At 41.6% G+C, this 26,054-nt stretch overlaps 1 protein-coding gene across 1 annotated transcript in view; it reads left to right on the plus strand.

Annotated features, from left to right (window-relative positions):
- Positions 1–2,130: 2,130 nt before the first annotated feature.
- The window catches only part of CNTN3 (contactin 3), a 283,223-nt gene continuing 259,299 nt past the window's right edge, over positions 2,131–26,054 (plus strand). Inside the window, exon 1 of the mRNA XM_004581629.3 lies at positions 2,131–2,262. Coding sequence (XP_004581686.2) covers positions 2,208–2,262 — 55 coding nt within the window. The 5' untranslated portion in view covers positions 2,131–2,207. The remainder of the gene's footprint in view (positions 2,263–26,054) is intronic.

Consider the following 26,054-nt stretch of genomic DNA (forward strand, 5'->3'; position numbering starts at 1 on the left):
CACCTGAGCCTTCATTTCCAGACACTAGCAGACGTTGTCATGATATCCCCTGTGTTGTATGAACACATCTTATGTTTCCCGTGGTCCTTAGGATTGCTTGGCATTGCGTTTTATTAGAATATTTAAAATATTCTAATATTTAAATATTCCAATAAATATTCTAATATTCTAATATTTAAAATAATTCTTGGCCTTCTACAATGCCTCTGCAGCTCTACCTGGGGTTATTTTTGAGTGTGTGTGTGTGTGTGTGTGTGTGTGTGACTTTTCTTGTGACTTCTGGCCTGCAGTTTTCTTACCTGCCTCTCAGTTATAATTTAAATCTCATCCACGGTGATTTCAGTAATCATTTCAGTTAGCAGTGGGAAATGACTATGGACATACGATGTGCTGCTGATTGAGCCAGACATACAGGAGGGAAGAGAGGTGTCTGTGAGCCCTTGTTCCAAGTGGGGAAAATCAAACGCCGGAACCTGTGTCATCACTGTGGCTGTGTCCTCACTGATGGAGGTGGACGGTCCTCCCCTGCTCTGTGTGCCTGGATGATTCAGTACATTTGGCCATCTCTCACCTTGGCGCTGATGCTAGACACAACTTCAGACATACCTCTGCCTCCTGTATGTCCTAGGGCTTCACTCCACACCCTCTTGCCTTCACTGCTGCGGCCCTCCCCGCTCTCAATGCCCGGCACACGTGTTTCTGGTTTAGGCATCTGGAGCCCTCTGCTGTGTCTGGGAGGGGGTTAGAATCCTTGGATGGAATGAATACTCCCTGGGTAGTAAGTCTCAAATCGTGATGAAATCGACCGGCTGTCTTGTCTCTTGGGAAGGGGAACTCATGGATGACTCTGGGGGGTGATTTTCATGTGGAACTGGACTTCTTGGGGCTTCCTCAGTCACCCACGGTGAAAGCTGACTAGAGATCCTGCTCTCCACCGCCTGCCTTTGTTCCCTATCTCACTCCTCTGTCTTTGACTAAATTCCTTCTGCAGTGTGTGCTACGGGCATCTAAGACACAGGTGGGCTATAGGAACCAGGGTCTTGAGAGGAAATTCGTATCCCAGGATGGTGCTAACCTGAAATTCTGTTGTATTTCAGTTGTGTTTCAGCTTGCTCTGGGTTCTCATAAACTTACTGATACCTGTGGCTAGTTCCTGCCCTTCTGGCTGCCACTCTACCTCTTCCTCTCAACCCAAGAACTTAGGTTAGCTTGCAGTTACCTAAGGACATTATTATAGGAATGATTGCTTTCAAGCATTATTTCAAGTGCGTTATTGGCATGTTGTCATATTTTCACTGTTGAAGTAATTATTATTTGGGCCACACTTCATATCTGATTGAATATACCACATGTCGGAAAACACTGTTGAGAAGCAGCATCTGAAAGAGCCTGCGCTTTCTCTTGGCTTGGCAAGAACACCTGCTGAGTTAGAGCTGTTCCACTGCCCTTGCTACAGTAGCACACTTGAACAGCCCCAGTTCCCCTGCCTGCAACCAGTTGAGTTTCAATGATCAACAGAAGCTGCTCTGCTTTTGCCTGTGCCTCTCCAGCCTACTTGATCACTGACCTGCAGCTTCGTTCGTTTCCAGGGGGCCCCTGTAAGCAACTCAGTGGTTTCACGAAATTTCATTTCAATCAGCACACTGAAGTTTGTGAACATTCAGGAGGGCAAAGAAGAACATAGTTATGTTTTGTAAGAGTTTCAGAAATAACAGTTGCTATCACTCACATTTTTTTACCTGTCTTGGTGAAGCGTGTGTTTACTCAGAACTTCACAGTTGTCAAAGTTTACATATACTTAAGGAGGACATTGATGATGGTGTTTATGGTTCGTATGCCCTCTTAGAGATTTAGGAACGATGAAAAGCAGCATTTCAAAATATCTGCTTTTTTTTTTGACTCTTAGTTTTACTACAATGTCATCACTGAAGAAAATGGGAAAAGTTTGGATTTCAGGTTAATATTTTATTTGTTGCAATTGTATACAAACTGTTTGTATATTCAGCCTGTTTAATGGGAAAATTCTGAGTGTCCATGAGTGATAGAATTTCCAGAAGAATGTCAATCTCTTCACTGAAAGCAGCTGCCTGTTTTAAAGTCTAACTTCTTTGTACATATATTTTACAGATTAAAGGATTTACCTGAAGACAAAGCTTTCTATTCATCGGAGACTGGACAAGAGTTACTCTTGCTGTTGGCAATTAAAGATGGTGTTGTCATGGAAACAGTTGATCCTGCTCTCAGTCGTTGGCTGCCTAGGAGGTAACAATAAGCTGTATTTTCTAAGGTGAAGTTGGTGCTATTCTTGGATCATGTGTTTAACTAATTTTGAAATGTTGAAAGAAAACTCTACCTGTTGTAAAGGGAACAGAAAAAAATTTACATTTTTTTTTTTTAAATTTCTGACACTGGGATGTTTGTGGAGCTCCTTCCTAAATTTGTGAGCCATTTACTTCCATGGAAAACATAATGAAGCCTGACCCTACACAGCTACTGCTGCCTTATGACAAGTATTATCAATGTAGCAACACACATTGGAGATTGTTCATTCATAATAATATTGGCCAAAAGAAGCTGAGAGTGGAGAGGGTATCAGAGAGATTTAATATACATGTTAAAGTATGACAGTATTTTCCTGTCCTATCTTAAAATATGGTACCTGGTTTTCTTTTAGCAAATAATGAAGTCAGACTTCATGATGTTTTTGCAATTTGAAATTTAGAGCACAAAGGAAATGAAAAACTTCTCAGCTTTGTACTATGGAAAAGCATCTATTAGAAATCGCCTCATATGTTTGTTTTCTGTTTATTCATCTTGTTTTCTGAAGGAGTGAGTGAACACAAGGGTTTTAAGGAGTTAGTCTGTTTTCAGCTAGTTTTATGTTTATTTCATTGATCGCTTTCTGGGCATGTAAAAAAGTTGAAGAACAGAATAGAGCGAAGGCTTGCATATGTACAGTTAGGTCTAAATACTGCATGCTGTCTGCAGATATTGTGGGTTTGGCTCCAGGCCACTGCATTAAAGTGAATATTTCAGTAAGCGAGGAATATGGAGGTTTTGGTTTCTTAGTTCACAAAAAAAGATACATTCATATTGTATTATAATCTACTAAGTGGACGATGATACCATGTCTAGGAGAAGGCATCCATCTTAATTAAATAATACTTTATTGCTAAAAGAAAAATTCAGTGACTGAGAAACTGCCTGCTGTTGGGTCTGAAACCTCTTTGGTGGCGTTTGAATTGCAGGGTGGTTGTGGCGATTTCTGAGAAGAAGGTAACGTGGTGTTTGCTGTATTGATTGACTTCTCCCCCCATGAGGCACGTGATGCTGTCTGATAGCGTGCTACCCACAGCAGAACTGCTTTCAAAATTGGCGTCAATCTTCTCAAACCCTGTTGCCATTTTTATGTAATAATCTAAATGCATTCTTAGCGGTATGGAGACTGCTCAGGAAACTAAAAATAGAGCTCCCTCATGATCTGACAAGTCCACTGCTGGGAACGCATCCAAAATGATTAAATTGTTGTATCAAAGAGATACCTGCGTTCATGTCTTTATTGCAGTTGTATTCTTAGTAGTCAACATAGGGAGTCAGCTTGGATGCTCATCAGTAGATAACTGAATAAGGAAAAGATTGAATGAGCACACGTCAAGGTATCCACCCGCAAAGAAAGAAAGAAATATTGTCCTCTGAGGCCAAGTGGATGGAACTGGAGGACATTATGTTAAGTAAAATAAGCAGGACACAGAACACAAATACTGCACGTTCTTACTTGGATGCTGAGAAGTATTGACATGACGCTACCATGGTGATCGTGGCTAGGAACATAGAAGCAGGTTGGATGGTGGCAACTAAAATGTTCCCATAGAGGTAACAAGTGCTAGTGGTCTATAGTGTGGTAGGGTGGCTGCAGTTCACAATAAATCATTATGATTTTGTGGGAAAAAAAAATAAGAGAGAAGAGCCTGATGGCTTCAAACACAAAATAATAAGGAGAGGGAAAGGTTAATTCATCTGATTTGATCAGTACACAGGATTTCCATTTATGGAACTATCACGTTGCACCGTATAAATACGTTGAGTTATTAACTGTTAATGAAATTTTTAAAGAGTTCAACAAGATGGACGTGCTAAGGCGATTTGATCATCATGTATTGAACACGTGTGTACTGAATTATCACACTGGACTACTATCCAAATATGTGGAGTGAAAGAAAATTAACATTAAAGTGTAACAGGAAGAATAAATTCTCTGTGACTTGAACCGTGTTCACCGGAAGTGGACTCTGTCTCCAGACACTGTTTTCTTTCCTTGTCTGTGGGCAGCAAGTCTACATGCCGTAAAGCTTGATCCGTGGGTGGCAATAATTCAGTCCCATCTGCAGGCTGCACTTCTGATTCTAATTTTCATGGCAGTTAATTCTTCCCCTGGTACCCTGAGTCTTTCAGAATCATCCATGAGGGTTGGAAGCCATCTCTGCCAAGTCCTGTGTCTACTGCTTTTTGACCTTTTTTTTTTTCCATGAATTACCATTGTGTTTAATGGCATTGACAAGGGTGAGTTCTTTACAGAAGTTTTTCAAGTTCCTGTGCCCATTCAGTACCTTACAGAATGTGTGTTTTCGAGAATAAGACTTGAAATCCGGGTGACTTTTTGACCAGCATGCTCCTTGTGTTAGCAGCCATGAAACCAACAACATTAATCTTGCTCTACTTCTCTGTCATGTCTCTTGGGTGACCCAGGTGCGTTGTTATCTTGAGCCGTGGGTCTCAGCATTGGACTTGACATATTTACTAAGCCGTGTTGTAAACACATGTGATACAGGCTTTATTACTGCATCTCCGAGGCCTAGGTAGAGTAGATTTAGCATGGATTTTAAGGAGCCTAGGATTTTTCATGATGGCAAATGAGTGTTGGGTTCAGCGAAAGGCTACCCGCTTCGGTCGCCTCTAACAGGATGGTCAACTTGACCTTTGAGCTAGACCTTTGAAACTAGACATTGGCTTCTCTTGGTGGCCGTATTCTTTCAGTAGCTGGCTGGCTCATCCATGTTACAAATCCGTTGTTGGTTGAGCCGCCTTCGTTCATTTCCTTAGCTGGATTCCCATTTGATTTGCTGTAGTCTCTATGGCAGCATCGGCCACTTCATCATCTGCTTTTTATCCGTGGAGATGACTTCATTCCTTCAACTTCAGGAGCAACATTTGCCAGCGTTCACCACTTCTTCTGCCGCTTCGTCACCTCTCTCAAGCTTCAGAGCGCTGAAGAGAGTGAGGGCTGTGAATTAGGTTTTGGCTGAAGGCAGTTGTTGTGGATGATTCATCTTCTATCCAGGCTACCCAAACTTCTCTTTATCAGCAATAGGTACTCCTTCTCCAGAAGTTTCATCATCTCTGGGTTTGTTAGGAGCTGCGACTCGCACTCCAACACTTAGAGACAATCGTAGGGAAGTTGCTTTAATTTCCATCTTGTTCTGTGTCAGAAAATAGGGAAGCCAAAAGTGGCTGAGGGAGGTGGAAATGGCTAATCAGCAGAGCAGTCAGGCATGTGGATCATTTGCGGCCTTACCTGGGTAGAGTTCGTGGTACTCCCAAACCGTTACAGTGGTAATGTCAGAACACACGGACTCCAGAGCCGTTATAATAGTCATGGACATGTATGGAACGTTACATGAATTATCAAAGCATGGCACGGAGGGGTGAAGTGAGTATGTACTGTTGGAAAAAAAATGACAGCGATGGACTTACTCCATACAAGCTTCCCACAGACTCGCTTTGTAGAAAGTGCAGTGTCTCTGCACAGTGATCAGAGAGACTTGGTGTAGACACAAAGCATTGGTTTCACCCACTTATTTTTAACTAGCTCATTTTAAAGTAAGTTATAGAAACCAATATCTCTCCCCTCCCCCCCAAAAAATTAGATTTTCTTTCCTTACTAATAAGAGGTCAATTTTCTACATAAATGCAGTTTCTTTTTGATGTTTAAGAGAACTATTTTTTTTTATTTCTTTCTAAAGAAATTGCCATAGAATGAACGCAGTGAAACATTTATACAGATGAATATATTCGGGTTGGGTTCTGACAAAACCTTGAACTGCTGTAAGAGTCAAATTTCTAATCTTCAGGTGTTTAACAGACTGTACATAACCAAAATACCCAATCAGCAATGGATTAGAGATTCCAGCTTTCATCTTTTAAAATAAAGGATTTTTAAAACACTTTTTACAGTGATGCTTCAGTTTTGTTTCAGAAAGTGTCTTTACTTGCTAATCATGTGATACTGGGGAGAAAATTACTAGTTATTAATGAATTTTTGCCTTTTCCAATGGGCTACAGTTATCAAAGCCGAAGCCATTTCTTCTTGGATTCTTCACTTAGAACTTTCGAATTTGCTATGCTTTAGTAGAGAATGCAAATGCTAGGTAGTACACCATAGCACAGTGAGCTGTTCGTCATCTCGCTTTTCTAGACACCATCTTGAAAGCTACAATGAGTTGGAAAGATACTCAGAACTGAGGAACATGAGGTCAGTTGCTCAGACGCTCGTGATTTGTAGTTGTTATTTTACACTGCGCAAGTTGTTTCGACTGTGTTTCAGTGCTTTTCAGAGATGTTTACATATTGATGAACAAATTTCTGGGAAACGCAATGTCTGTTTTTCTAAAGTGTAAAAAAGCATCCTTAAGAAATGGGAAGGTCAACTTGATTCCCTGGGAACGGTGATACGACAGCTTCAAGGGTTTGAAAAGAAGCAGTGGATGAGTTTGTATATGATAAAGGTAGCATATCGTGCAGGGGGTTGATAATTCTCATAATTATATTATGGGAAAAATCTTGGCTGCTATTAGAATTTTACAGAGGTTTTATTATGTTCTACGCTTCATGTACTGCATGGTAGACTCCTTTTGGGTCTATGCTCAATTTAGAATAAAAGGCTGCTTTGTGAGTGTGATGTTGTATTAAGAAATATTGGGTCATTTTATGTGTATTAAAATTAAAAACTGTTCCCGATGTCAGAAAGATCCCATAAATCTTAGATATTAATCAATGGCAAATAAAATCCATTGTGTAAGTTCAGTTGCTCAGAGAAGTATTTAACAAAAGATACAAACTCATTAAGTGCAGCAGATGCCGCATGACTGCTTTCTCTAAGCTTTTTGAATTTAAGCTTTGGTTATTTTGTATACGTTTTTTTCCCCACTTTCATTTTCTTCTGTTGTTTTGACTCTGCAGATTTCCTCTGCAACAAAGAAGCAAATAGTAATTTCTGGCTAGGAATCTATCCTGGGATGAACTTGACTGTGTTTTCCCTCAAAAATGCTAGACTGCCGTCATTCTTAAATAACTCTCCAGTGTCTGTTACGTGCCGCACATTGTTTGCCGTGAGGAATGGCCGAGGTCTGTCCACCTGCAGGCTTTCCATTTTGTCCCATGGGGTGGATGATGACATGGACTTTGAAGGTGATCTGCTGTGGCAGGGGCAGCAGAACCAGGAGGAGCGTTGCGGAGCACTGGGATGTGGGCTGCTATTTTAAGGGAGGTCATCAGGTTAGTCCTCATTAACAAGGTGGCATTTGAGCTGAGACTTAGAGGTCAGTGTGTTGACCTTGTGGATATTTAGGGAAGACGGCTCCAGGCAGAGTCATCAGCTCTGCGAAGATTCTAACGCATGATATGGTCAGTGTCCAGGAAAAAGAAAGCCAGCCCAGTTGCATGAGGATAAGCTGTGGGAAAGAACAGATGAGAGCCGAGAGGTAGTGTGGGAAAGGACACAGCAGAGAACGAAGGACTTTGTAAATCAATGGAAATATTTTGAATGTTTACACTGAATTCCCCCAGGAGCCACAGCATGGTTTGAGCAGAGAGGTGATAAGATCCGGCTTATTTTTGATGTTTTTAAAGTATCCGACAGGTGGCTGTGTTGCAAATTGATAGCAGAGGAACAGGAAAGCAAGCAGGCCACCAGTGAGATAATGCAGTCATCCAGCAAGGGATGGTGTGGCTCATGCCAAGGGGGAGCAAGGTTTATGGTCAAGCTTTGAATGTATTTTGAAGGTAGGAACATGGTATTTCCAAATGGAGTAAGTGTGAAATCCTCTATCCACCCCTGCCCCTGATTTCACACTGCAAAAAAAAAAAAAAAAAAAAAAAGTGTGAAAAAGATGAGAAGAAGACCTGGTATCACATCAGAAAGAGAATTTTCTAAACTAGGAATCACTTCAGGGACCAGGCATGGTAGCCTAGTGGCTAAAGTCCTCACCTTGCATGTGCCAGGATTCCATATGGGCACAGGTTTGTGTCCCGGCAGCTCGACTTCCTTTCTAGCTCCCTGCTTGTGACCTGGGAAAGCAATTGAGGATGACTCAAAGCCCTGGGACCCTGCACCCATGTGAGAGACCCAGAAGTAGCTCCTGGCTCCTGGCTCCTGGCTTTGCTTCAGCTCAGCTTTGGTCATTGCTGCCACTTGGAGAGTGAATCAGTGGATGGAAGATCTCTCTGTCTCTCCTTCTCTCTGTATATCTGACTTTCCAATAAAAATAAATAAATCTTAAAAAGAAGAAAAAGAAATCATTTCAGTAGATCAAGACTAGTATTTTTTATTGGAACACATAAATTAGAATTGTAAAAAGGATGAATGAGCAATTAGCAGATTGTATTTGCTAGGTAAATATTGCCTGCTGAGCTCATCTAAATCTTTGGTATATAACATTCAGTAAATAAAACAGACAGTAACCTGTGCTTCATGTAACTGGATTCCTTAATATACTCTTAGCTGTTTTGGGTCCTGAGGGTACATTATTGCTTACTGAGATGCTAACCAGAACTTTAAAGAGGCAGTGACGTAAGTAGAAAGCAGGAGATAGAGAACCTCCTGATGGGCTAAGAGGAAGTTAGAAAGAACACAAGAGTTAAAACAATAATAACGATGCTAAAATTGACAGTATCATTGAATGAAAAGCTCATTTACTGTGTACGGATGCTACGGAAAATGCACTGTGGGACTCATGAAAGTACAATCAGGGAAATGTCATTATTTTCTGAGAGACAAGGAAAGAGCCTCCAAGGGTTTAAACGCTTTTTAATCCACATGGTTATCTCAGAAATCAAAACATTGTTTTTTAATCACCACGCTTTAAAAAAATTTTATTTTTGAAATTTATCGTACAATTCTATATAGTCTGGGATTCTGCTCCGCCTGTTTTCCATCCCCTGGCTGATTTTTCCCATAATGTCCCAACTCTTCATAAGGAGTTACAGTTCCATCAGTCTGCTATTTCAGCGTGCCCTGACATAGCTGCTACAATGTCAGACAGTCCATCATGCCATTGTCCAGCTACATCCAACATTTTCATTGGGAATCTTTCTTTTGTGTGGAAGCAGAAATGCATGTTGTGTTGTGTCTTCACATCTGGATATGGTAGTCTCCACTCCTCTTCCACAATACATTCCAGTTTGCATGATGGATTCCTTATATTAGAGAGAATACATGGTATTTCTCTTTTTGAATCACCACTCTTTACTACTTGAATAATTTATTTTCCGGAATGAAATAAGGTGGTTAGGCCATAGGCGAAGAGTCATCAAAGATCCCAGTTTTCTGTTTTCCAAATTAACTACCTATTCATTAATTACTTAGACATATTAGACACTTTAAGCCTCTAGCTGCTTGTGGTTATTGGGGATTTGAAAAGTGACTAGTTCGACATGAAATATGTTACAAGGGTAACGCAAACATAGTGTTTCATAGACTTAAAACTTTAATCTTAAAAAACTTAATCTTAAAAATTTAAGATTATAAACTATTCCCATAGCTTTTTTTTAATATAGTTAGATGTTGCAGATATAATGACGAATACATTCTTGTTTAAGTAACATATTTGAATTGCTTTCCCTTGTTTCTATTAAACTTTTTGAATATAAAATCTTCAAAAAGCTCATGAAAAATGTTTATCATGGAAAACTTTTCTTGTAGTTAATTTGGGGGGGGCAACAAAATAGATTTATTTTTAAGTGTTTATTTAGTTCAAAGACTGAACGACAGAGAGAGACATTCAGAAAGGAAAAGAGAGAGAGGTCTAGCATCCTGTGGTTCATTTCACAAATGCCCGTAACAACTGGGGCTGGTTCAGGCTGAATCCGGGTTCAAGAGACTCCATCAACTCTCCTGTATGGCTGGCAGGGACCCATGTACTTGGGATGTCATCTGCTGCCTCCCAGGTCCATTAGCAGGAAGTTGCATTGAAAACAGAGCAGCCAGGACTTGAACTGGCACTTGCAAATGGGATGCAGGCATTCTACGTAGCAATCTAGCCCAGTGCACAAATCCTGCTGTCCCCTGAATGCCCTTGTATAACCATATGTGTGTGGCTTATACTATTGTTTTATGGAAAAGCATTGAGCCAAACTTTTAGAAAATAAAGCCTGACCATTTTGCAAATGTTTTGTAACATTTCCTTTCTCTACCAATGGGAAACCAAATTATGATAATGCTATTTGTTTTGGTTTTACATGAAATGTTTCTCATACACTCTGAAGATGCTCTGTGTATAAATACTGAATGCTTTTTGATAGAAGTCCCCGTGGGAGTCCTGGATTAAATTCTTGGCTCCTAGTTTAGCTTGGCCTGATCTTGTGGATACAAGCTCTCGCTGAATGCCTCAAATAAACTGATTTTTTTTTTAAAGCAATTGGCTCTTTGCTGAAATGCTAACATAGCCCCACAAATCTCAGGATGTGCCCCCCTTTGGTTCTTGGCGTAGTCCTTATTCTGAAGAGTTGCATTGACCCCATAGCTGCTACAATGTCAGACAGTCCATCATGCCATTTTTGTGGGAGCTGGGCAGGCACTGGGGGCCCATATGCACTTCTCATGTGATCATACCCCTAGATCTATTGATCTGAGGCCATAGATTATGCGTTATGAAATAATATGTATTCCCTTTACTAGAGAGTTTGTTAAAATTTAATATAAAGCAAGTATCTGCCATACCTGGCCTTTGGCTTGCTTTAATATTGTATATTTATTTGTGTACAACACATACTATTTGAAAATTAGTTATTTTGCTTGTCTTAATGCCAGAAAGTTGCAATATGTGCAAATAAAAGTGGAGCCATCTTGACATACCCTTAGTTCTAGCAGTCACTCTATGGTATCTTCATGTGAATAAGTTGCTATGCTATCTTTCATCCAAACGGTGAGTAAGGATTTCTTCGAAAGCAATATGCACTGTTCAAGTTCACCCTGAAATGATGGGGAAGTGGTTCTCCATTGGTTTTAATAACATCATTCTTACAATCACTGAAAAAAAAATGATTGGAGGTTTCGATAGGACCACATTTCATCTCAAAGCAGATTTGGAAGTGTCAGAGTTTGTGGCGGTGGATGTGGCACTTCAAGTAAGCTGTTAGCATAAACTCCAATGACTGTCATTCCCTCTGTAGTATTTGTGTGCTGTGTAATGCGAGTTGATAGCGTTGATATGGGAGAAATGGAGATGTCACCAATCTCTGCTTATAAATCTTGACATCCTCCATGTTTTACAGATAAACTTATTTCACATCATCCCCTCTATTGCAGCAGCCTAAGTCTTGAATTGCTTTTCATTTATCCCGTTTAAATCTTGACAGTTTATCAGGGAATGCGTGGGAGAACAGGTAAAAGATGCAAGTGTTGTTGGTGTATTTTGCTCTTATAACCTTGATTACTGAGAACTCCACGTGCTGGATTTTTGTAAGTGTGGTGGTGACTAAGAAGGAATTTAGGGGACTTAAAAAAAAGGTTATATTGGAGGTGACGTTGGAGTTAAATAGACAATTGAGGTAAATAAAACCCACAGTTTTATATGGCTTTGAAAGCAGCTGTTGTCTTAAAAGTGTCTTGATTAGTTCATTGACTCTCCCAAATAAAGTGCTCAGACTAGTTTAATTGTAGATTTGCTTGAGTGTTAAGCTGTGTTGAAGTACTCATCCCATTAAAGGATTTTCAAACACCCCTTTTTATATTATGCCTTTCTATGAACTGAATTGTATGAAGGGAGCTAAGTGGATTGCACTCCTACTCTCTTCTGTAAGGATACAGTCTCAGCTCAGGGGCAATGTTGGACTTTCTGAAGATAAGGTAAACACATATGCATGCATTTCTCCAATTAAAGGAGGCATAGTGATTTTGGTTGGTAACTCACGTCTTATAAACGTGTGTAAGCAGAGGAGGCTGTACTGGTGCAGCCTTGGAGAGCTTTCTTGGAATCTATAGCCTCGGGTCAATAGATTTAGAGGTATGATCACATGAGAAGTGAATATGGGCCCCCAGTGCCTGCCCAGCTCCCACAAAAATGGAAAATTCAAGAACCCTTGATTCTCGCTCCTTCCTGTGCATTTTTGTATGCAGCTTAGATCTTCAGCATCTCTTTTCTGGAGTATAGTCCAAGCTTTGCTTTTCATCTTTTTGCTCTTTTTCAAGATTTACTTTTATGTATCATAAAAGCAGAGAGAGAGAGAGAGAGAGAGGGAGAGAGAGAGAGAGACAGGATCCATCCTCTGATTACTTCCCAAATGGCTGCCACAGCTAGAACTGTGCTAGGTTAAAGCTATCATCTGGGGGATTCTTTCAGGTCTCCCAAGTGACTGTAGGGTCTCAGTCACTTGGGCCATCTTCAGCTGCTTGCCCAGATATATTGTCAGGGATGTGCATCTGAAGTGGACAGCCAGGACTCAAGCTGGTACCCATATGGGATGCTGGAATTGCAGGTGACACTTCAACCCCTGTACCACAACACGGGCCCCATGTTTTATGCCTGTTTCTCTTCCTTTCTTTTGGGCATCCCGTGTACTGCACCCACATTATCCCTTTGTACAGCCATCAGGCAGGGTGACTCCTAAGAGTCTTCTCTGTGCCACGTGTGATGAGAAGGGGGGCAGAGGATTTTTGGAATCCTTGGATTGATCAGTGTAGGAAGAAATAGGTGCCTGTGTGCAGAGCAGAAACATGATTTAAGATTCCCCATTTAGGAAAGTTAGGAAAAGAATGGTTAAGAACCTTGTAGAAACAAAGATGAAGAAACATTCATGGGAAAGGCAGTATTTGAAGTGCTCTTTAATAATTAAAATGAACACTCACTAAGTGCTTCCTTTCTAACAGGGAACGAAGTTAAGGCCCTTATCTGAATGCTTTCAATCCCTTCCTGATCTTCTAAACTTTGTACAGATTTGATCCCTGTTTTAAATAGGAAAGATTGATCCTTTGACAAAGTGCAATTCATGTGGTTATTAAGGATTTGAATTAGGATTCAAAACCAATCTTAAAAAAAAGTCGGCCTTCGTCGATAGCATGGAGACATAGCCATTAGGTTCAGGCTGGACGTAATTCAGAGAATGGACAGGAGATACGGTTTGACTTTAGAGGAAAGTGATACATGGAGTGGGTATCCGGGCAGCTATGGCCATCATAGCAGTGACTGATGTTAATCACTGCATCCAACCCTGGCTTTGTGCTAAGCAGCTCCCACCCACCACCTCTTTTTGTATGGGAAGGAGTGGCACCCCATCCCATGGGCATGCGCTGTAGTTCCAGGACAAAGGACTCATCCTGAGAAGATGGGTGTATCAGGCGACAGTGAACAAGATAGCCTCACTTGGCAAGAATACAAGTGATTCGGAGGTCCAGCTCATCTAAACTTTAATGTTTTTTATACCATATCAAAAGTAGATGCAGAAGGGCCACCGTAACTCTTCGAACAGACCTCACCTCACATCTAGAGAGCTTACTAGGGTTAGAGTGACTACTTTGTTCCGAAGAATGAACACACACTGTCACCTCCTTCCACTAAAGCACCAGACCCAAACTGAAGGTGCTAAACTCCACATGTAGTAGGTAGTCTCTGTGCTCCCAGCAGCCCCCAAGGCATAAGCTGCCATGTGTGGAAGCCCATTTCCGTGCCCAGCAGGGATTCGAGATGGTCCTTTCTGAGCCCTGTACTCCTGTGACTCTTGCTGCTGCTGTTGTAACTGGAGTAATGCACGTTCAATTGTGGGATAGAGGTTCCTGGTCTGAAGTTTTCCTGTTCAGCCTGGTGACTTTCAGTCCGCAATGGCACTCCTTCTGTGGGGCTCTGTAAGGAAACCTGCTGTATCCTTACAGCATCAGGACCGGGCTCTGGACTCACAGCTTCCTGCGCACAATCCTCCTCATGAACTGTATTCACTCTTTGGGACTAGGGCAAGGTTCCCTTGACATCTTTCAGAGCTGGGACTCAGAGTCCTGGTGTTCCAAACCTCAGCTTCTGGGGAAGCTCCTGTTTACATCATATAGTCTGAAGGTCATGGTTATGGACAACACAAGATTGAGTGTCGTTAAGGGTTGCATGATAGGAGGAGGGGTCAGTGCCCTTGGTGCCCTCAGCTCCACAGCCATCACAAACCCTACTGTGATTGACAGCCAACCCTCTAGGGATTAAAGACGTGTAGTTGGAGGCTCACATCCATTTCAGGGTTGTACTAATACCTCTACGATGTCTGTAGACTTGACAAAGGTAATATTGGCAGCATTTGTAGATGGTGATGACCCAGATTACCGCTGAAGGAATTGTTCATTTTATCTATATATATCTATATCTATCTATATATATAGAGAGATATGAAACAAGTTGTATTGGAAAGTCAGATATACAGAGAGGAGGAGAGGCGGAGAGAAATATCTTCCATCTACTGATTGACTCCCCAAGTGAGCAGAAAGGCCAGTACTGTGCCGATTTGAAGCCAGGAGCCTGGAGCTTCATCCAGGTCTCCCACGCGGATGCGGAGTCCCAAGGCTTTGGGTGGTCCTCAACTGCTTTCCCAGGCCACAAGCAGGGAGCTGGATGGCAAGTGGAGCTGCCAGGATTAGAACCGGTGCCCATATGGGATCCCAGTGCATGCAAGGTGAGGACTTCAAGCACTACGCTATAGCGCTGGGCCCGAGAGAAGTCTTTTATAATTAAGCTGATCCTATAAATAAAAAGAAACTCTAATGCCAGATGTTGAAATGCCCACATATGTACACAGGGTAGCAAAAGAATCTAGGAAAATAGGGCACTTCCTAAGGAATATAGTATTTGTTCAGAAATAGATACTGAGCTGGAAAAAATCTATGAAATGCCTGGAAAAAAAATCCCAAGGAAACTCATTAAGATGCAGAAGACAGAGAAGTGAGGAATAGACCCAGTGGTAGAAATAATTTCTGACCTGTATGACAAGACCTTTGAAATATCTGTGTCTGATAAAAAATAATCAGAGAAATAAATTAGTAAAAATGAAGAAAGCTCATGCAACATATGGTATACTGTCAAATATATATCTGTATTTTGTGGATTAAAAAAATTTAGGAGAAGAGAAAGAAAAGAAGTTCAAAGCCACTGAATGAAACGATAGATGAGAATTTTCCATGTCTTGAAAAAAGTGTGGCGATGCAGGTTCTGGCAGAAAAAAGGCTCTCAACCAGACTCAACCAACTTAGACCTCTTCCACGCATGTTATAGTCTAATTGTCAAAAGGTAAGGAAAGAGGTGATCACACAGACAGTAAGACAAAAACATCAATTTATGTAGAAGGGAACGTTCTTTAGATTAGCGGCACATTTTAAGTAGGAGTCCTACAGACCAAAGGAGACCAGGATATATTCAAGGTTTTGAAAGAAAATCCTTACAACCAAGAAGAGGATAACCAGTGAAGCTGTGCTGGAGACAGGAAGGAGAAATACTATAGTTTTCCTAGAAAAGCAAAAAACTAAAGATGATTAACCACCCCCAGAACAATGTTATGAGAAATCCGTATCCTACAAAAGATGTGAAAATCAGGAAATACACTACAGAATCAAGCTCTCTGGTACAATCATTAACTAATCAACAAAATGTCAGGAGTTAATTCGTATCTATCAGTTTCAACCTTGAATGAAAATGTGTTAAAGGATCCAGTGAAAAGATACAGCTTGACTGAATGGATAAAGCAACCAGGCTCAGCCATGATGCGGTCAATAAGAAAACTGCCCTCAAAAATAAAAAAAACATACAGATCAGAAGTCAAGTTTTCAAAAGAGTTACACTATATGAATGGAAGCCCAAAATGAGTAAGAATATTTGTATTTATATCAGATAAAGCATTTTAAATTTTAAAAATTATAAGAAGAGATAGTGGACATTATATATTTACAAAAGAATTAGTGTATGATGGAACTGTCACCATCCATAATATACATGTATTCAACAGAAGACCATCCAGACATACACAGCAACTGTTACTAGATCTGTAGGAAAATCAGACTCCATATAAGGACCTTCAACAGTGTAATATATTCAGTGGATGGTTCATTTTGACAGAAAATCAACAAAGATACAGCAGAATTGGGTCATACTACTGAGCAAATAGGCTTAACAGTCATTTACAGAACACTGAACAGCTACAAAGTACACATTCTTATAATCAGCACAGAATGTTTTCTAGAGTAAACCAGATACTTTGCTAAAAATCAACTTTATTCAATTTTCAAAGACAGAAATAATACCATGCACTTCTTCAGATCATAAGGGAGAAATCAGCAAGAGCATTAGAAAATTTGCAAATACGTGGAGGCTAAGCAACAAGTTACTGAATGACAGATGGGTCATTCAAGAAATTAAAAAGGAAATAAGAATGTTTCCTGAAGCAAATTAAAGTGAAAATTCAATATATCAGAACTGAAAGAGTACGAACAAAGCAGTATGGAAAGGTTATAGTAATAAATGTTTAAATTTGGAAAAGTAGATCTCAAGTAAATAACTTAGGATGCATTTGAAGGACTTGGGGGAAAAATAGTAAACCAAACCTGATGTGGATAGGAGATGAGAAGTAATTAGAATCATAGTAAAAAGAATTTAAGTTGAAATGAAGAAAATAGTACAGAACATCAAGAAAGTGAGAAGCTATTTTTAAAAAAAGATATAAAGTAGACATACATTTTTGCCTTACTAGCAAAGAAACGAGGAGAAAAAAAACTCAAATGAATTCAGAGATTAAAAGGAAAACGTACCCACTGTGCCACAGAAAGTATACCAAGACTAAACCAATAAGATGTAGATTATCTGAACAGACATCTGGAAATCTACAAGATTGCAGCAATAATTAAAAATATCCTAGGAAATTCCAGTACCTAATGATTTTTGCTGCTGAGTTCTACAAAGCATTTAAAGAACTAATTTCAGTATTTCTTAAAGGATCCAAATAAATTAAAATGTTGCAACTCTGCCATACTCTTTTTAGGAGGCCAGTGTCTGTCCCAGAACCAAACAATGACACAATCCCGAAAGAAGACTTGTGACACATATAGCCTTGTTGAGCAGAGATGCACAAATTCTCAACACAATAGTGGCAAATGAAATTCAACACCACATGCAAAAAAGTACATGCCTAACAAGTGAACTTTATTGTAGAGATGAAAACGTAGTTCAGTGTTCAGACATCGATAAACACCAGAAGTGACATGGACAAAAACCCTTCATGAACAACCCTTCATGATAAAAAAAAAAAAAAAAAAAAAAAAAACCTTCAATAAGTTGAGTGTGGATGAAACATGACTTAAAATGAAAGACCCTTTGAAACAGATCCTTGAGTGGAGAAAAGTGTAAAACAGCTCCCCTCAGCTCTGGAGAAAGATGAGGAGCACTTTAAAACTGATAAACTAACTTGGTAAAGTTGCAGGATACAAAGTTAGCGTAAACAAAGCAGTAGCACTTACAAACACAAATAATGATTTGGTTGAAACCTAAATCACTCAAGAAATCCTATGCACATAGCTATAAAAAATCAGGTATTTGGGAATAAATTCCACCAAAAAATTGAACGGGCTCTATAATGAAAATAACAAAACATTAATGAAAGAAATCATCAAGGATACAAAATATGAAAAGATATTCCTTGTTCATGGACTGGTTGAATTAATATTGGTAAACTGTTATATAAAGCGACGTAAAAATGCCTATTGAACTAACAATGACATTCTCTGCAGAAATAGAAAAAAAATCCTATAATTCATATGATATCGCAAAAGCTAGAATAACGAAAGAGATCACACGAAAACAACAAAACCGAAGAGTCATCACAGTACTTGATTTCAAGCATAGTATAATGCTATAGAATTAAAACAGTCTGTTAATGACATAGAAGTGATCACATAAGTCAGTAGAACAGGTTATTCAAAGATTAATCCATGTGCATACAGTTAACTGATTTTTGACAAAAGTCCTAAAAATATAAATTGAATAAAGGAAACAAATAGTACCGTCAAACTGTGTATCTGTGTGTGTATAGACAGATGAAATTAGATATCTATTATCACCATATACAAAAACTATCAGAAGATGAATCAAAGACCCAGATGTAAGGTGCAATGGTCTCAATTGCATAATCCCCCCACTTCAGGCACTGGGATCCCATATGAGTGCCAGTTTATGTCCCGGATGCCCCACTTCCCATCCAGCTCCCTGATTGTGGCCTGGGAAAGCAGTTGAGGATGGCCCAAAACCTGGAAAGCCCGCACCCGCGTGGGATACATGGAAGAAGCTCCTGGCTCCAGGCTTCGGAATGGCTTAGCTCTGGCCATTTTGGCCACTTGGGGAGTGAATCAGTGGATTGAAGATCTTTCTCTCCGACTCTCCTCCTCTCTGTAAATCTGCCTTTCCAATAAAAAATAATTTAGAAAAAATATATAAATTGAAGACTTGAAGCTCTGAAATGCCTAAAGCAAAATATAAAGGACATATTTTAATACCTTGGTAATAGACAATGTCTTCTTGGATAAAATTGCAAAATTTCAGGCAACAAAAGCAAAACTAGACAAATGGGATAATATTAATATAAGGAGCTTTTGCACAGCAGAAGAATGTATAAACTGAAGGGAATTAATAGTACCTCTTTATATTACTACCTCAACATTATCATTTTGTAAATTTTTAAAGCTGTTCTGAAATCAAGTGGTAAAAATTAGAAAATTGAGGCAACAACAAATTGGTAGCTAACAGCCACATAAAGATACTGATCACCTGAAAATGCATCTCAATTTGGATTAAGTATAAATACACTAGGGTTTTCATATACATTATGAAAAAAGGATATGAGATATCATTAGGATATGTATGATAATTGCATGTTGAATTGTGAAGGTTTTGATTTATTCATTTTTAATACTATATAATTAAACGATCTTCACTTACTTAGTTTTCATTTTTGACTACTAGAAAATTTAGGTGTATCTTGTATCATGTGTTTAATTGCACATTGCTGCTTGCTTTTAGGACACAGGATAAAAATTCGTTGGCAAAAATAAAAGGCTGTTAAATGAAAAGGTTGGGTTTAAATGTTGCTCAGTGTATCCCCCGAATAGCCACAATGGCTGCATCTGGAGCCATTATTCTGTGCCTGCCATGTGAGTGCAGGGGCCCCAGGCATTGGAGGCATTCTCTATTGATATCCTTGGTGCATTAGCAGGGAGCTGGATCAGAAGTGGAGCATCTGGCATTGGTAGATGGTGCTGGTACTTCAGGCAGGAGTTTGACCTCATGTGTCATGGGGCTGGTCCTCCCAGACAGCTTTCTCAAATCCTGGTTCCATTGCTTCTGAACTCCTAAACACGTGGATGGTGGCCCTAGTTCTTGGGTTCCTGTCACCCACAGGAAAGACCCATTTGGAGCTCCTGGCTTGGACCTGACCCAGCTAGTGAGTGGATTAGCAAATGAAGCATCTCTGTGTGTGTGTGTGTGTGTCTTTGCCTCTCAAATATGCAGATCAGAAAAAAACACATTATTTCAATAGGGTGATTGTAGGCTGGATTGGAAGAAAACTGAAAGAGGAACCTGCTGGGAGCGTTGCTGTAAGTACATAAAGGGTGCTTCAACTTATTGTTGAAGTTGTAATGAAGAAAGAGAAGATGGAAGCTGAGAGAGATGACAGAGTCAGAATTGAAAGGTTGACAAACAGCGGGGTGGGTATGCCCCGTGAGGGAGTAGAGATTGTTGGAAACGACTTTTTCAGTTTTGAAGTTGAGAAGATGATGAGGCAATGAATAAGGAGTCGAGAAGGTGGTGGGAACTGCAGTAGGAGGATGGTGGGAGAATGGATCCCGGAATGGGTGCTTATGGAAGTGGAAATCAGCAGAGGAGGTAAGAGAGGAGGTGTGTGCGTAGTGTTTGGAATGGAGGTGCAGAACAGAAGCCATCACAGGGCGGAGTGAGCACAACTGTGGAACTATCCTCACGGCAGCAGCAGTGTGGCCAGGGAAGCAGCATTGCAGGAGCCCAGGCAAGTGGAAAAAGGTGGACTCTGAGCCAAGCTACTGAGCCGTGTGTACCACGAGTCCTGAATTCTAGGAGTATACGCCTTTAAGAGAGAAGTGTGTGATAAACAAGAAAGAAAATATATGGATGACTCTGTTGCTTTAATGAAACAGAATTTGACTCATTTGTGTACCGGAAGATATGGTCGACAACATACATGTGTGTGCTAGACCTGCTCATGTTGTGGCTGAGGGTAGGGGAGTGCCCACCTTAGATAGCACCTGTTCTTAGTTAATGACCCAGTAGCAACTTTTCCTAGATGACCTCAGTTTCCATCCTGGGAGACTGCAACTGCTAAGCATGGTGTGTTCTAGCTCCTCCTGCAGAGAAGAATCCTTTCTGATTCTGGTGGGTCCTGACCACATGTGGAGGGCAGCTGTGTATGTACTGCATACAGGACTATGGAGAACTGTTCATGGAAAATATTCCTTTCTCTTGTCGCTAAGATGAATGGCTTTAAACAAAAGCCAAAGTTCCCCTAAGACGTGATGATGTTGCTAGAAAATGTCTCCTTTCAGACAGCGCAGCTCCCAAGCCAGATAACTTGAGGCTGAGTTGGTGTTTTTGGTGTGAAATTTCCTTGGGTGTTGGAAGCTTAGGAGCTCAGAAACGCCTTCACGATGTGATCTTGAGGGCGTTTGTTCAGTTCTAATGCTGCTTGCTCCGTTCATCTGCTTGTTGTCCACTGCTGTCCTGGAGTGAGTGGTGTCGGTGATCTCATTCACTGCTTCAAGCACTGGTACTGACTCATCCCACCCACTGTAGAGTGGTTGTAATACTGGGCCCTGAAGCCCAATTACTTTTTAGTGTATGTCCTTATGTTCCAACTGTGTGACATCTTCCTTACCAGTGATTAGGTGAGTTTGCTTGCATGCAAATGTTCACCAGTGTCTAAACATGTCCTTGTCTCATGATTGTCATTTGCCAGCCTGTGTGTCAAAGTGTGCAGAGGAAAGCAGTGAAAGGTGGTCCAAGGGCTTGGAGACCCTACACCCCCCCCCCCACAGGAGACCCATGTGGTATTCCAGGCTCCTGGCTTTTGGCTGGGCCAGTTCTTGCTGTTGAAGCCCTTCGGGGAGTAAAGCAGCAAATGGCAGGTGTCTCTGCTCATCTTCTCTGTGTGTTAGTCTGCCTTTCAATAAGTGTTTCAGAACAGAAGAAGGAAGACACTGTTGCCTGAACACCTCAGTGACAGGCATTGTGTGAGGTGTTTTATGTCTTTTTCTGTAATTCTTTTTTTTTTAAAGATTTATTCATTTTATTACAGCCAGATATACAGAGAGGAGGAGAGACAGAGAGGAAGATCTTCCGTCCGATGTTTCACTCCCCAAGTGAGCCGCAACGGGCCGATGCGCGCCGATCAGAAGCCGGGAACCTGGAACCTCTTCCGGGTCTCCCACGTGGGTGCAGGGTCCCAAGGCATTGGGCCGTCCTCAACTGCTTTCCCAGGCCACAAGCAGGGAGCTGGATGGGAAGTGGAGCTGCCGGGATTAGAACCGGCGCCCATATGGGATCCCGGGGCTTTCAAGGCGAGGACTTTAGCCGCTAGGCCATGCCGCCGGGGCCCATTTTTCTGTAATTCTTCTATCAACAGAGCAGTGCCCACTGCCCATATATTTTCTATCTCACGTTTCCGGTGAATTAACACATTTTTTATTTTTACTTTGTATACCATCCAGAGCCTCTGCCATGACAAAGCCCGCAAAGGGTTGTTCCTTGAGAGTCCCATTGCTGCTTTGTAGAGTGCCCTGTTGCTGACCCTTGAGTCCCCTTCACGCCTTGCACGTACCTAGCTCCATCCCACACTCCTCATTTCAAAGCCTGAACATAAGAAAGTGTCCGTGCACAGCAGCTCTTTCTGCTTTTGTGCTACATTTGAAGCTAAACTCTAAGTCCAATACTCATGGGCTTTTTGTTGGAGAAATGGTGGAGCACCTTGCTCTCGCTTTGTCAGTGAGCCCTAAGTCGCCCCCTGTCTGCTTCTCTTCCCCAAGGATGTGATACACAAATACAAGTTGTGTTCAGGTATCTGCATTATGCTTGCACTAATACTGTGTTTGTGACCATGTCAAGGGACAGAACTCCGATTACACAGATAGAATGCTGAATGATGGTTTAGACTTACTTCGTATTCTCTTGTACTGCAACAGGCTGTAGGGACCAATCATATTTTACATGAATCTTTGCACTGGTGTTAAGTGTCTGGGTGTGTAGTTACAAGAAACTGAAAATGGCTAGTTAGCTTATCTTTGGAAATACGACATTCCATAATCTTAAAGCAGTGCGCCATTACTCAGGAACTCTGGGGATTTTTATTTGTCACTCACGGCAAACAGAGGTGTTGCCCATGTATTTTACGACACCTGCTAATTCTCCAGTTCTCTCTTGTTTGCCTTTTTGGAAAACTAAGTAATGTATTTATTTGGAAAAGAAAAAAAAAATAAAGACCTCCCATTTGTTGATTGAGTCAAGCTTGCTGACCCTGGAACCTGGGAACAGATCTGTTTTTCTCATCTGAGTTCAGAGACCAGTTCATTGAGTCGCCGCCATTGCCTGCCAGGATTCACAGTAGCACAAAGTGTTAGGTCCAAAAGATCCCCGAACCATGTTTGATGCAGTTCCTTAGAGGTGGACCCACATATCCCCCAGAGAACTTACTCCCAGAACTGGTTCTCTTGTATGCTGGTTAGTGTCATGGCCCAGCCTAACATGACTCGTCCTCTGTTCCGACACTCGCTGGGGGGTACTGTGATCTAGCCCTGCCAGTTGGGCCTTCCAGCCCTGGCTTTTGTGTGCATCAGAGGGTAGTGACTGGTGATGTTTGACACTAAATAGCCCAACTCAGGTCTCCCACTTTGGTGGGTGTATCAGTCTGACCCAGAAAGGTCCTCCGGCTTCCCCACTCCAAACCTCTCAGTCTCAGCCCCCTCGCTGACCTGCAAGTACAGTGACCTTGTCAGTGGACATCCCCCAGAAGTCATTCCTTGCCTACAACGTATTTCCTCAGCAGTCCTCTCTCCCTCACTTTTCCCATAATGCCTTTCCTTAGCAATCCATAGTTCCTATGCCCAGGAGCACATGGATTCTCCAGGCTGGTCTTCCCAAGCCTAGCCTCCTGGTGGCATGCTGACCTAGAACTCTGCCTGTCCACCAAAGACCCAAGATCATAGACAGGTTCCCTGACCCTGTCCTCTGACACATGTGCCTGTCTGACACATGCGCCTGTGTGGGACACAGGTATGTGTGCAAGATCCTAAGCACAGACCACAGACACACCACGCTAGCCTGGGGCCTTTCCCTGCCCCTTTTCCACCAGCCCTTTGGACCAAAAAACATGCGGGTGCAAGGTCCCAAGGCTTTGGGCCGTCCTCAGCAGCTTTCCCAGGCCACAGGCAGGGAGCTGGTTGGGAAGTGGAGCCGCTGGGATTAGAATGTGCCCATATGGGATCCTGGCGCATTCAAGGCAAGGACTATAGCTGCTAGGTCACTGCGCCGGCCCCAAGAACACTATCTTAATGTCTTTGAAGCGTATACCTTGAGAAGGATGAGGAAAATGACTTGCAGAAATGGATAAGTTGATAGAATTCATTTGTCAGTGACTCTTGCGTATTCATTAACTTTTTAGTGTTCAAATCATTGATAGAATGATTGGAGCTTATCATAACTGCCATTTGTATATTTAGTTGTGTGTGTGTGTGTGTGTGTGTGTATGATTTATTTTATTTATTTGATAGGCAGAATTACAGACAGAAGAAGAAAGAGAAAACTCTTCCATCTGTTGTTTCACTGCCTACGTGGCTCCAATGGCCAGGAAGGGGCCAAGGTGCTGCCAGGATTTAGAGCTTCTTCCAGATTTCCCACATACATAAGAGGGGCACAAGCACTTGGACTGTCTCCTGCTGCCTTACCAGGCCTATTAGCGATGAGGTGGATTGGAAGTGGAGCAGTTGAGACTTACATCGGGGCCCGAGTAGAGTGCTGGCTGGCAGTGCTACAGACAGTGCTTCAACACATTGTGCCACAGTGCCCACCTCAGTGGTGCAGTCTTGAGTCATTGGGGGAACAAAAAAAAAACTGTATGTAATAACACATGAGATAGTTAGGGTTAGAATGTTGGTGATTCTGAAATCCTTACTCAAATTGCTATTCGTCTAGAAAACATGTATTCAGAGGGAAACGTTGACCTTTTTTGGCCAGTCCACGTTGTTGATCTTCATTGCTGAAGAAGAAGAAAAATATCAAAATTGACGTTTCAAAAGAAATGAAAAATATTTCTGTACCTTTAGCCGGCCGGTGGACTTTTCAATGTGCTGCTGCTTCTACTGTCTGCCTGGCAGCTACGGGATTAAGCTCTTATCTTGGTGTTTGACTTATTTCTTTCTCCTTATACCGTCTGGGTTTACTTTTCTTATTTATAGGACTCCTGGAGACAAAAGTAATATTCCCACCTGTCACTTACGCGGGAGGCAGTTTGTTCCTGTTAACTGAAAGGACAGCCTAAGAAAAAAGAAAGAGGACAGCTGTGTACTCAGGCGGAGCTAGGCCACGGCTTCTCGTGTGTGACCTTGGGAAGCATTTCGCAGAGGAGCTGCCCTGCTCTTGCACTTGGTGCAGGGTCAGTGAAGTGACTGCGTAGTCATGTATGACAGCGAGGAAGGAGCAGAAGGGCACATGTGGGAGTGGATGTGCTGACGTGTGAATCCCCGTCCTCTGGAACTGTGACTCTGTGCGGTGTCTTTACCCGGATAGACCCAGGACATCTCTGCTGGCTTGAGTGGGAGTCGGTAGGCTGTCATTTTCAGTGGCTCTGGTAACTTCCCTATTGTATAACCCAAGCTTGTGAATGTGGTTTGATCTCCCAGTTCAACAGTCAGAGAGGTGGCGAAGGATGCCATTGGCTGGAGGTCATGCATCCAGACTGTTCTGGGTTAGCGGTTGCCTTTCTGGGATTTCTCGGTGTCTCTTGTGAACATAGGGGCCCTGAGAAGTTCAGAGTATTGTTCAAGAGCATGTGCTTACTGGAAAGAGCATTTCCCTGTTCTGCATCGTTCCTGTTGGCATCATGGGCTCCCATTTGGTCTAAGATCCTCTTTGATCTGGATGCGCTGGCCAGGGAGTTTTAAAGGCATATGAAAGCGTGTATGGTGTTGCATGTTCGCCTTAAACATGGCAAGAAGAACTCGTAGGTTTTCATTCTCTGGATAAGCTTTTCATATTGTGTTCTTCCATAGGACACTGCAGCAGCTGGCTTGAGTTGCTGACTCTAAAGGAGGTCAGAATTTCATTTTGTTCCAGTGAGCAGGTGCATATGTGATACCTAACATAGAGAAATGTTAAGAGGTCCAAATGGTGTAGAAAAAAGCGAATCATTGATCGTTGATGATGAGCTGTGCTGGTTTCTAACAACTGACTTTTCAGTTCAGAATACTAGTAGTTAATACTAGCTGTGGTGTGAGGAGACAATGCTTTTTTTTTTCTCTTAGTTTATTCATACAACCAAGCCCTTTAAAACCCTTAGTGCCATAGACATTATACCTATTAAGGGAGAAAAGAGAAAATACATGTTTAGCTAACAATAGTTGAGAAGAATCTGATGCCTTTTCTCTTCCCCTGTGGGGTTTCTGAAAGCTCTTCAGTGCTTATTTTGTTCAGTTTCCCATTGATACCACTTGGGTGAGTGATTATTTGATGACAGAGTGGCGGGTAAATACCTGT

Source organism: Ochotona princeps, chromosome 21 (genome assembly GCF_030435755.1).
Source record: "Ochotona princeps isolate mOchPri1 chromosome 21, mOchPri1.hap1, whole genome shotgun sequence".
NCBI lineage: Eukaryota > Metazoa > Chordata > Mammalia > Lagomorpha > Ochotonidae > Ochotona > Ochotona princeps.